The 12,168-nt window shown below is 43.7% G+C and overlaps 1 protein-coding gene and 1 long non-coding RNA gene across 5 annotated transcripts in view; one reads left to right on the plus strand and one right to left on the minus strand.

Moving 5' to 3' along the window:
- The window catches only part of LOC106897534, a 29,978-nt gene extending 21,373 nt beyond the window's left edge, over nucleotides 1-8,605 (plus strand). Inside the window, exon 6 of the long non-coding RNA XR_001413783.1 lies at nucleotides 8,440-8,605. This is a non-coding gene — a long non-coding RNA (uncharacterized LOC106897534). The remainder of the gene's footprint in view (nucleotides 1-8,439) is intronic.
- LOC106897530 (24-hydroxycholesterol 7-alpha-hydroxylase) overlaps nucleotides 689-12,168 on the minus strand; it is a 30,337-nt gene continuing 18,857 nt past the window's right edge. For 2 of the 4 annotated variants that reach the window (XM_014958216.1, XM_014958215.1), the window contains exons 7-12: nucleotides 10,680-10,770; nucleotides 9,527-9,660; nucleotides 8,610-8,705; nucleotides 6,323-6,411; nucleotides 2,027-2,114; nucleotides 691-1,197 (exon numbers count right to left, since the gene is read on the minus strand). In XM_014958216.1, the coding sequence (XP_014813702.1) occupies nucleotides 1,126-1,197; nucleotides 2,027-2,114; nucleotides 6,323-6,411; nucleotides 8,610-8,705; nucleotides 9,527-9,660; nucleotides 10,680-10,770 (570 nt within the window). In that variant the 3' untranslated portion in view covers nucleotides 691-1,125. Of the gene's footprint in view, nucleotides 1,198-2,026; nucleotides 2,115-6,322; nucleotides 6,425-8,609; nucleotides 8,706-9,526; nucleotides 9,661-10,679; nucleotides 10,771-12,168 lie in introns of all 4 variants that reach the window. The other 2 variants (XM_014958217.1, XM_014958218.1) reach the window with 2 other exon arrangements.

Consider the following 12,168-nt stretch of genomic DNA (forward strand, 5'->3'; position numbering starts at 1 on the left):
AATGTCCTCTGATTCTTTTGTATTTTCAGTAAACTTCAGGCTTCACAAAAAACCCCACCAAACTTATTTTCTTTTTTTTTTTTTTTTTTCCTGCAAATACCTCTAAAATGATGAATAATCGTTACTTAAAAGACTAAAAATACATGTCAGCTCTTATCGTACATGAAATCTGACAGCAGTTACAGTGTTGGGATCTGAACTTATTTGACAGCTTCTTTGAACAACTTTTACTAGGATTAAATATTTTTAGATTTGTGCAATTTGTTCTATCAGTCAGTCATGTTGAAGGGAAAGTAAAAGTGTTCTAGATATTAGACAACCAGCCTAATGGATGGCAAGAGCTTTTCTTGCAATGGCTTTTTGTTAAAGCCAAATGTCATGATCAAACTTTCATTGCATATTCGTGCAAGGATTCTGAACCCTGTGGAGCAAATAAAGCTCAGGAGAAATTTTGGGTGCTCCAGTGGAACAGTGTTTCCCGTGCTTGCAATTTCTCCATTAGAAATGCTTTTAATTTCCAAAAAGTTGGCACCGCTTGTAGGCAGAGCAGGACAGATCTTCACGGAGCGACACAGGCAGTGACACACAGGCAGTGTGAGTCTGTCGTGGCTGCAGATCTGCTCCAGAGGTCTCTGCTCAGCTCTGTCCTGTATTTTGTGCACCCCAGCACCAGGGAGATCTGTGGAGGTGCCACACAGCCCTGCTTTGGCCCTGCTTCAAAGAGACCTGCAGGAAGCAGAGACCTGGCCCACGGGACCTGCCTTTCTGCTGGTTCTAGCACAACTTCCACGCAGGATTTCCAAACGTAGCACCTTTTCGTCCAGAATGCCTGGTTGGTGAGTTTAGTGTATCAGGTTTGCAAAGTCTGTGAATAATTGGCCCACAAATGATGAGGAGGAGAGCTTGGTTTTGAAATACCAGGAGGTAGGCAGCCAGGTGAGGAGCACAGTTACGACTATACTGGTATGGCACACCACAACCCAGGGTATAAACAGCATTTAAAGTTTAAATGAAGAACCGTTAAGGCAGAGAACCTATCTGAAGATACAGGACAGGGACACAGCTCAGTGGTCCATCCCTCCAGAGGTGGCTGGCAAAGGAAGGTCAGTTAGAGCTGGGCAGCTTTCACTCCCGGGATTTATACTGGATCCGGAACGGTGCCATGGGTTGCTGGGTCCCCACCAAGTGTAAAGGGCTCTGCAAAAAGAAGAAAATCAGAAGAAACATTTAAGTTAGTTCAGTTAATGGAATTATCATTGTGATATAAACATATTCTTGGAATTGTGGTCTTGGAGAACCAAGACCAAATACTGAGAGCATTTCTTGGCTTTGCTGAAGCCATTGAGTAGGGCCTTCATCATTGCTTTTTATTCCACTCACTCTGACAGAAGATGACACATGAGATCTTAAGAAACTCTAATGGTTTTGAATATCTTCATCAGCATAATTGCCTGTGGGTGCAGACCCGCGTTACAACCAACTGCAGTGAGAGCTGGTTGTACAACACACCGTCAGCCAGGAAGAGGCTTCCTCCATATTCTGGGTGGACCTTCCACCACTACTGGAGATCAACATCTCGTGTTCTTCAGGGATACCAGAGGAATTAAGTCCTCGGAGCTTCCAACTTCCAGCCTAAAAGGGCAATCGTACGAAGCCCATGCCATGCATCTGATTTCATATCTTTATAAAGTATTTGTAATTTTTGTGAGTGGCAGAAAGCAATTCTAAAATCTCTTGTAATCTTTAGGCAACGAGGAGAAAAAATACTCTCATAGGGGCATTCCTGTACAGACAGTGCAGCCCCACTGATGTTGCCGGAGCTACGCTGGCTTTTCTGAGTTAAAAGAAGATCAAGTTATTCATTGCATGTTTTATTAAAAAAACATTACATGTTTTATCAAAAATTTTGCTTCATCAGAGATAACCACAACTGAGCATGGCTGTTCAGCTGAGTGTGATGAATGAAGGATATCAAGATGTGGAATGCTATATAAATGCATGGATTTTTTATGCATGGATTTTTTACCTCCTTTGGTATTGCATCCAAAAGCACAAATTCATATCTGTACAGGAACAGCACAACGAACAACTGGATTTCCATGATAGCAAACCACCTGCAAGAAAAGGGAGGAAAACGTTGGCCTGAGCATCGCACGTGTGTCATCGCCGGGCGACAGACAAGGGGTCTTTGACACATTTTACATCCCATGCTTTAGTTCTGCCTGAAAGTTTATCATCTCCAGCAGGAAAAGATGCTGTAGCTTTGTTCAGCTTCATTACCCAGCAAAGAGCAGGAATGTTTCAGTTGCCCCTTCCCTCCGGTGAAACGTTAGCCCGACAGCATCCCTCTGACACCCTATTTTAAACCAGCCCCTTATCATTATGGGTTTTTTCCACTCTATAAACATTGATGTTCTTCTAACGCTTGCCGCCTTGAAATAACTTCATCGGGGTGAGAAGACAGTCAAATATAGAAAAGGCTATATGACTAATTGTGCTATATAAAGTTATATAATTCAGCTGGGAGCCTGATGACATCAGAGTGGTTGTGACAGCGGGAGTTATTATTTAATGCGTCAGCGGCAGAATGCGGGATGAGACCCAAGGGCATGCTTTCTGCTTGGGTTTGTTTTTTTTTCTGTAACACTCTCAAGAAAGGTCTGTCTTAGTCAGTCTGGAGAAGATCTCAGCTAACTGCAGGTGAGCTCCTCTGAGCTGTACAAGAGCTTTCTGCATCCAGGCATTAGCACGTACCTCTGCCAGGTCATGGGATTACTCACTTGCAGAATACAGCCCTAAGTGTTCAATAGCTAGTTAAAATAGTAATACTACCTTGCTCTTCTACACAGTTCACAGAATCAGAATCACAGAATCTTCTAGGTTGGAAGGGACCTTAAAGATCATCTTGTCCAACCGTCAACCTAACTGACAAAAATAGACACCCACACAACAAACAGCCGCTGGAAAACTTGGATAAAAGATCTATTGGGGAATTCAGCGGGGAGAAGGCCACATGATGGCTCATGGTGTCAGCCTGGATTTGGGCTGGCAGGTGTGAAGAGGAAGCTACCAAGCCCCAGGAGACCCAGGCTAACTCCTGCAGAGCCACCCACATCCCTCTGCTCCAGAGTGGGAGGATGTTTGTTTGCTTTGGCGTAGCTTCAGACCCAAATTATCTCCGTGGTTTCACATTGGAGTTACCTTGAGATAGGGAACATTCAGCGGGGAGAAGGCCACATGATGGCTCATGGTGTCAGCCTGGATTTGGGCTGGCAGGTGTGAAGAGGAAGCTACCAAGCCCCAGGAGACCCAGGCTAACTCCTGCAGAGCCACCCACATCCCTCTGCTCCGGAGTGGGAGGGTGTTTGTTTGCTTTGGCGTAGCTTCAGACCCAAATTATCTCCATGGTTTCACATTGGAGTTACCTTGAGATAGGGAGCTTTTGGTGACCATGAGCTTGGGGGAATGCAGTGTGGAGATAGTTCAATGGAAATCAGCTCAGGTCAGGCACGGCTTGCTAACCCAAACTCCATGCTGGCAGCACCAGACAAAGGTGGGCTCCTTACAGTCACTGCTCTGGTTCCACAGTGTGGTCCTGGGCTCCTGGTCGAGGTCCTGCCTCTGAAGCTCAGTGGTTTGGCACAGATGATGTGGCCAAATTCCCAAATGCCTCTAGGTTGCCCTGAAAGTGGAAATGCTGCATTGACAGGGTACTGTCCTTCCAACACAAGCACAGCTGGATGCGAGCTGACCAGCACTGACACATCTGACACCCTGGAGGTGTTCAAAAGCCGGGCTTTTGGTGACCATGAGCTTGGGGGAATGCAGTGTGGAGATAGTTCAATGGAAATCAGCTCAGGTCAGGCACGGCTTGCTAACCCAAACTCCATGCTGGCAGCACCAGACAAAGGTGGGCTCCTTACAGTCACTGCTCTGGTTCCACAGTGTGGTCCTGGGCTCCTGGTCGAGGTCCTGCCTCTGAAGCTCAGTGGTTTGGCACAGATGATGTGGCCAAATTCCAAAATGCCTCTAGGTTGCCCTGAAAGCGGAAATGCTGCATTGACAGGGTTCTGTCCTTCCAACACCAGCACAGCTGGATGCGAACTGACCAGCACTGACACATCTGACACCCTGGAGGTGTTCAAAAGCCGGGTTGATGTAGTGCTGGGAGGTCTGGTTTAGTGATGATGCTCCTTGTTTGTTGTGTGGGTGTCTATTTTTGTCAGTTAGGTTGACGGTTGGACAAGATGATCTTTAAGGTCCCTTCCAACCTAGAAGATTCTGTGATTCTGTGATCTGTACCCGTGGTGGGGTTCATCTGTCCCACCTGCCTTTCATACTCATTACTGAGTCCTACAGCAATTTTCCTGTAAAAACTCTGATTCACTGATACCTTCCTGTTTTATTTAGTGACAAAGATGAGCTTTCTGAAATCCTGCCCCCCCTATGCACTTCTACGTGTTGGCGTTGTGCTGGAGCCCAGCTGTGGGTTGGGGTCCTGCAGCACATGGAGTTTGGGAATGAAATCGTGGTCGTTGTGCTGAAGGGTTTCCAGTGTCAGCAGAGGAGAGGACACAACAGACGGAGCCGTGCGAGATACAGTCACACAGGCAATAGTCACCTGCTTAGATAAAAGTAGCTTCACTGCCATCAAATTTTTCCTCTGGGTAAAAAAATATGCCTTTTAAATGGCTTTGTGGGAGCTCTTCCTGTGTCAGCGTGCTAGAATATTTGATAAGTTAGTTATTTTCTAGCTTTCAGTTTGATTAAATTAGGATGGCTTGAAAATGGCTTTGTGGGAGCTCTTCCCATGTCAGTGTGCTAGAATATTTGATATTTTCTAGCTTTCAGTTTGATTAAATTAGCTTTTAATTTCACGATGAACTTTTTCAATGGAGAAATTAAATGCTTAATAATATCCATTTATAAATCCCAGTACTGAATTAAATGAAAATGCATCTTAAACTTGAATATCTTTGTTTCATTCAGCCATACCAAGGAAATCTGCACCAGGGGATCTAGATACATCTCTTAGTTTAATTTCCTGTCTTCTAAGACCACCACATTATTCTTTTAGAATTATTGCTGAAAAGCAGGAAAGCGTGTGTTACCACGTGGGCTCCCAAGGGCTTTGAAAGGACTTTTTGTCTGTCAGCAAGAAAAAGATTCTCCATCCGTTGTCTGTGCAGAAATGTTATCATTTTCTTTCCAACCACAACCTTATTTTCAAGATATTATCAGAGTCCAGAGAACACCCTGAATCAAGAAATAGGGCAGTGTATAGAAACAAGCAGCTTTCAGAAACACTGTTTTGCAGCTTCTCCTGTACCTGCGGATGCCTCTTGTGAATTCTGCTGTGGCCCTCGCTGTTGAGCTCAGGAATATGGCACAAGTCACAGAGGCAGAGCAGTGAGTGAGGGCTTTTCTCCAGCAAGCCTAAAGGGCTGAAGGCAGTTTAATTCATTTTTTTTTTATGTCTTTGATGTCTTCACAAAGTTTATCTGACAGCCACGTCCAGCCTGCTGGGTGCAGAGTCAAGAACACGGATCCTCTGCAACACCCTCTGGATTTCTCAATCCACGTGGGACTCTTGAGTTCAACTGACCAATTTTAAGGCCTCTTGGTTGTTTGCTTCCTAGAGGAGACCAGGTTTTGAAGGCAGAGAATTGAGCACAGAGATGTTTGAACACAGAACCGAGGAGCAGCTGGCTCCCTGGGACTTGTTCCAGGAAGAGGGACAGCAGAGAAAACAGCAGAAGGAATGCAGGAGGCACCGAGGCTGGCATTGCTGGAGGAGTCATCTGCAATTTAAGCCATCGTACAATTGCGTGGGCCTTAATGCAAAGACAAGGTTTAAACAGAGAGGAGCCACTTAAGACGTTTGAATATCAGCAGAGACGTGAAAGAGGATGGAAAGAGAGTCTCAGACCAGCAAAATGTTCTTTAGGTTAGTTTAGAACTGTTTTATGGCAACCTAAATACCTGTGTCTGTAAACTGGCACGTTTGTAAGTGCAACAACTCTCCCTTGATGAGAAGGTGCCTTGGGAGCAGTGGAGCTGGGCTGACTTTCCTCCCTGGGGGAGATCCCTTCATACCCAAGTCTCAGATTCTGCTTTTACATGGTGACTTAACCTGTCTTTTTCAGGAATTAAACCACTTTCAAATCAGTTTAAACGAGGCCCAGATCATGCTGAACATCAGGGGACTTATAAAGAGCAAAGCGATGAAAACATTTTATCTCCAAGTGTAAGAGGAGCCCAGTTCAAGAGAGTTGTTCTCTGCAGGGTTTGGGAATAAATAAACCCCAGCTGTTTCACTGACCTTCCTGGACACTGATGCTTCCCTCCTCCGAATGCCACAAAGCTGTCCAAGAAAGCATTCTTCTCTAAATTTGCCTCTTTCCAACGATCCTGTGGGAAGAAACTTTTTTTTTTCCAAATCAGCCTTATATAAATAAAGCTTAACTTTATTTCTCCAGGCTAAAAATGACCTCGGACAGCTAATCCTCCATACAAAGTTGCACTAATGCCATTTTCTGCATTCAACCTGTTAGTGGGAAGAGTCTGGATTCAAAAGGCAGCACCAACTCAGGAAAAGAAATAAGGGTCCTGTTTGAAACATACGTAGTGCTGGAGGGGTTTTGAACACCACCCCAAAAGCATTCTTTCTGTACCTCCCCATTTTTCTAAGTCCTGCATCGTGAGCTATCAAAATGCCTATAAAAATGTGATCTTCTCTTTTTAAATATACACACATTCAAAGCAAATGTTCAACCAGTAGCTTCCCTCAGCCACAAAATTGTATCACTGTGCACTAATGGCTCATGCACATCTTGCACACAAACGGTTTGTAGGACCCTGTGCACAGATAAGTGCAAGGTGTGTGAGCTGTCACACCAGAGAAGGGCAAGGATTGTCCAGCCCCGTTCTCAGGTGCAAGCCAGTGTGTGAAAAAATGATCTTCTCAACAAAACCAGCCTCTCTGGACCCAGAGGGCTCCTTGCTCCATCCTGAGCTGCTTTAAGAGAAAAGGAACAAGGCCATATGGGCTAAAGTATGGGTGGGTGACACTGACAGCAGTAAGACTCTTGAATGCTAGGTGACAAACTATACCAGCCTCCAGAAACTCAGTGCAACTCTAGCAAGGCCTTCAAAGTAACACCCTGTCAAGTTTATGGTGGCTCACTCCACTGACTAAGCCATCTTAGAGAAGATGGACCAGGACACGGACCTGTTAGAGTGGGTCCAGAGGAGGTCACGAAGGTGATCAGAGGGCTGGAGCACCTCTGCTGTGAGGACAGGCTGAGAGAGTTGGGGTTGTTCAGCTTGGAGAAGAGAAGGCTCCAAGGAGACCTTAGAGCCCCTTCCAGTATCTGAAGGGGCTACAGGAGAGATGGGGAGGGACTCTTGATCAGGGAGTGTAGTGACAGGACAAGGGGTAATGGTTTCAAACTGAAAGAGGGGAGATTTAGATTAGATATCAGGAAGGAATTCTTTCCTGTGAGGGTGGTGAGAACCTGGCCCAGGTTGCCCAGAGAAGCTGTGGCTGCCCATCCCTCGAGGGGTTCAAGACCAGGCTGGATGGGGCTTTGAGCAACCTGGTCTAGTGGGAGGTGTCCCTGCCCATGGAAGGAGGGTTAAAGATGATCTTTAAGGTCGCTTCCAATCCAAACCATTCAATGATTCTATGATTCTACGATAAGATGTAATCTTGTGTTTGTTTATTTTGGATTTTTTTTTTTTCAACTTGGGCTGTTTAGAGCTTTCTGAAGAGGAGACCTGTTAACATCACAATCCAACAAAAGCAAGAAAAAAAGTCTCATTGGTGATGAAGCAAGGCAATACCATTTGTAATGACAGTGCCCAAGGGGTACTCACCTATTCCTCTTGGAAAAAAGGGCGAGTTCCTAAAAATTTAGCTAGCTCTCTTTTTAGGGATAGATTTTCTAAAGAAATAAGCTGCTGCATCAATTTGTCTGCTTAGGGTTTCAAAGAGGCAGAAATCGTTATGAGGGATTTCAAATTGGTGAAGAGTTTTCTAGAAGGGAAGTTTTGTTTAAATTGCTCTTTGATGTATTTCTATAAAAAAGACCAACAGTTCTACAGCCGATGGTGCTAAAAAGAGCAGTTGCAAGCCGGCCCACACGGCCACCTGGAGTGGAATGATAATCAAGAAACTCTAGATGAGCTACTGAATTAGAAGAGCTAATACCTACCAGAAATCATCTGACTGGAAAGCCCAATAAGCCTGGGTTAATACATGGAGACGAGCTACACAAACAAATAACAGGGAGAGGAGAGTTCTTGGAGTTGGGTTCAAAAGTTAAATCAGTGGGGTCTTTCCATGGTGGGCTTTGAATCAAGATCAAAGTGATATAAAGTGCTACCAGATTATTTGGAATATGTAACTGAACTTTAAAATCTTGCTTATTCCTACAGGCTCCTCCTTTTTTTGCACATCTTCTCTGTATACAAGGCCAACCTGCAGACAATGGGGAATACCCAACTTTAAGCCGATTTGTCCATGTGAAATAGACTAATTTTTGTTGTGAAATAAGTGAAGAGGAGAAAAGACAGCAAAATAGCCAACGCTCAGAGTGACAACTTACAGGTTTGAACATTTCTGGGTCAGGAAAATATTTTGGATTCCTGTGTAACCAATATGGAGATAACATCAGCATGTCACCTGCAGGGATGACGTAATTCTGAAAAGGAGAAAAAAACTCTTAAGAAAAGAGAAAATCACAGTTAAATTCACAAAACAGTCCCTCCTTACCATCAGCAGAACGTCCTAACAGACGGGAAGTGAGAGTGGTGAAGCCATGGTGGGCATAAGTAGGACCTGAACTGAGAATGTGGAAAGCCCATTTGTGTTCTAATTTGGTTTTTCAGGTATAGAAATAATAGAAATATTATTTCTGTCTTTCCTCCTTCTGGATGTATCATGTGAGCTGGTACCTTTTGCTGAATCTTCTGTTAAGCACATCCTTTAGAATGCAAAGAAATTTGTAGGAAGTCTTATATGACAGTAGATGTTTAAGGGACTTTAGGAATTTCTTAAATAGGCATGAATGCTGACTCCATAAGAGAATGTTTTTCTCCCAAATATTTATTTGTTAGACTCTTAAGCACTGGCACTTCCCTTCTGAATGGCAGTGAAGAAGACAAACAGAAAAGGAGTGTTATCAGTTACTACATTGTGGTCCCTCCTACTATATTTGTTGTGTCTGATGACTATTTCATATGCCATCTGCACAGTATCTCCAACTCAATTCAATTCAATCTAAAGTAAATTCAATATTGAAGGTAAGACTGTGAGCAAGAGAAGCAAAACCACTCTTAAATTAATGATGAATAAATCTTTTAAACCTAAACAGAACATATATGTGAGATTGTGGACTATCTCTAGCATTTGAACTTGATCCAGATCTTTCAGGAGGCCCCTTTCCAGAGAAATCATACAGCATCCTTTTGGGGAAAAAAAAAACAACAACCACAAAAAAGCCAACCAAACAATAAAACTCACCTGAATTTTTATTGGATTTACTACTTTCTTGGTGATTGCACCTGGGGACCTCAGCCGTATGGCTTCCAAAGTGCACCATTTAATGAAAGGGAGCTTCTTAAGCTCCTCTTCAGAGACGTCTATTCTATCTTTACCTGTTGTGGCATGAGTAAGAAGAAGCTGTGTAAAAATTAGATTTCATACCTGTTTTGATACATGCTGACATGTCTTGCTTTAAACCTTCTGATATAATACCTCAAGACTTCAAGACTTTGTCTATACTCAGAAGTTTTCTTTATATTTCAAAGTAAATACACAGACCAAAATCAGTACAATTCAAGAAAAGCCTTTGAAGATAATTTAATAATTCTAAGGTAGATGTGGCATTTGCCAGAAGGGGCCAGACAAAGGTCATCTTGGAAGTTAAGAGTTCCTGGACTTTTTGGGTACTTTGGTAGGACCCTGCATGGAAATCTCAGGGACTGTAGGCACCAAGAGCTCTTGGGCTCTGTTAACACCAGCAAATAAAACAGGGCCAGGAGAAAGGCTTAAGCAGTGGTTCATGATTATTCTTATTGGTTAATTATTGACATGCTCTTTGATGTGGTTTTGACCCACGTCAACTAAGAGTCTTCCATGAAAGTTTAAGCAGGGTTAAGGGGCCTGCATACGTGAGTGACTTCTCACAGTAGGTGACTGTTTTTTGAAGGAAAGGGATGAGTCATGTGAGGGTGAATCGTGCTGGACAAATTGGCCTCAGATGAAAGAAAAGAGAACAGTTCCTGGCCTGTTTTTGCACAGAATAGCTGTAACTCTGGTGAACATCACACCATGAAAAGCAGTTGAACTGAAAAACCTCATCTGACCCTACCAGAGAGGCATGAAAAAAGCACAAGACTGGTTAATACAAATGGAGGTCTAAGTGATAGGTGTGGAACGAAGAGACAAGTACATGAGGTTCTTTTTCTACCTTCTCGTGATAACATCAAAGGTGCTTTTGCTTAAAAATCTGTCTTGAGCATATGCTGAGTAAAGGACTCGGAGCTGGACTCTTATCAGTAGTACCCTCAGCAGCAGCATTCATCATTCCCAGCAGCTGATCTTTAGCTGTGAGCTGGGCCAACACAGAATAAATCATTTCTAGGTTCCAGGAGGACACGATTGGATTTATTACCTGCTTTGCCAAAAACAGAAGCCAGGTCTTCCATGATTTTCTTGTAAACGGAAGGATTAGAGAGGATGAAAACAAGGGTCCAAAATGCAACCTAAACAGAGATGAAAGTACTTTTAACTCAGGAATATGGAATTGAGTTGCAGTATCACAGAGGCAGGTGAAAATATTTGTGCTTTTTGGATGTGCCTGTTGTAGGTGAGATGCACGGGGAGCTGTGCTTCCAGGGTAAATCCACATCCAAGGGCTCAGATCCCTGGAGATTAGGTCTGCTCATCTCCTGCGTACTTATCTTCAGTGAGCACTATATAGCTTTGGGTTTGAAACACAGAATCCTTTCTTTAATTTCAAATAACTAGGTGTTAAAATGAATTACTAAACCGTCGTGTGCGATTAGATTGAGCTGCATGAATGGAAGAAAAATTAGATAGTAAATTCCTACTAATATTAGCAGAAATGAGGTTAAATAATTTGCAGGGCATTGTCACAGCGAGTCACTCGAAAACGGGCAGGAAAAGTTTTAATTAACAGCAAAACAAGCAGGAGTATGTCCCCTTTAGAAATAATTTGCTAACCGATTATGCAATGAAGTTGAAAATCAAGAAATTTAGGAAAGGAGAAAATCCTCTTAAGTAGGATGAAACCAGAAGGGCTGGCAGCCCTGCCAGGAGTCTCTCTCCCCTCGCTGAGCCGGCGGGAGATGCTGTCTGCACGCAGACCTGGCCGGGGCCATCTGTGCTGGGGAGGGAGGAGACCTCTCCCTGTTGTTTCCCAAACAGCCCCACGTGGATGCAGCCCTCCTTCTGCCCAACAAATCCCTCCTTCTGCCCAACAAATCCCTCCTTCTGCCCAACAAATCCCTTGGTTTTCCCATAGAGTGCTGGGACACCCCGGAGCGGCCTCGCTCCGTGGGCTGAGGAGGGATAACGGGATGGTTTCAGATAAAAGGGTTTAATGCACTCATAAAAAATCCCCTCAGAAACTGAAAGGCCTTTTTTTTTTTCATCATTCCAGCCACCAGAACAGTGGTTGTGACTATTCTGAGAAACAAGGGAATATCTGTATGGCTATTTACAGCTGAATATTACAGGAGTAAGTCATGATAGCGTCGTGGAAGGAATGTCAGTTATCCTGATAACAGACAGCAGGCTGTGCCTCTCACTTAGACCAACACGTGCATCCACAGAAACCTCACTGAAATGGATGAAATTCTTTTCGGGTAAACTGTAGGAATATCCAATCTAGAAAAAACAGAGATATACCCACCAGGAGTATGTATAAAAATAACTCACTATCATTTTTTTTTTTCCTAAATCACATCTGTAAGAGACATAACTGTGCTGGAAAGAGCTTAGTAGTCATGGTAAATAAAGGATGTTTTTGCTGCTATGGATTTTTCATCTGAGAAATTCCTCTAAATGTCTTTGGTCAGCCTGAGCTGTGTCAGATCTATTGGGCTTGTTAGCATACATACATCTGTACCATTAATCCC

Source organism: Calidris pugnax, unplaced genomic scaffold (assembly GCF_001431845.1).
Source record: "Calidris pugnax isolate Ruff unplaced genomic scaffold, ASM143184v1 scaffold276, whole genome shotgun sequence".
Taxonomy (NCBI): domain Eukaryota; kingdom Metazoa; phylum Chordata; class Aves; order Charadriiformes; family Scolopacidae; genus Calidris; species Calidris pugnax.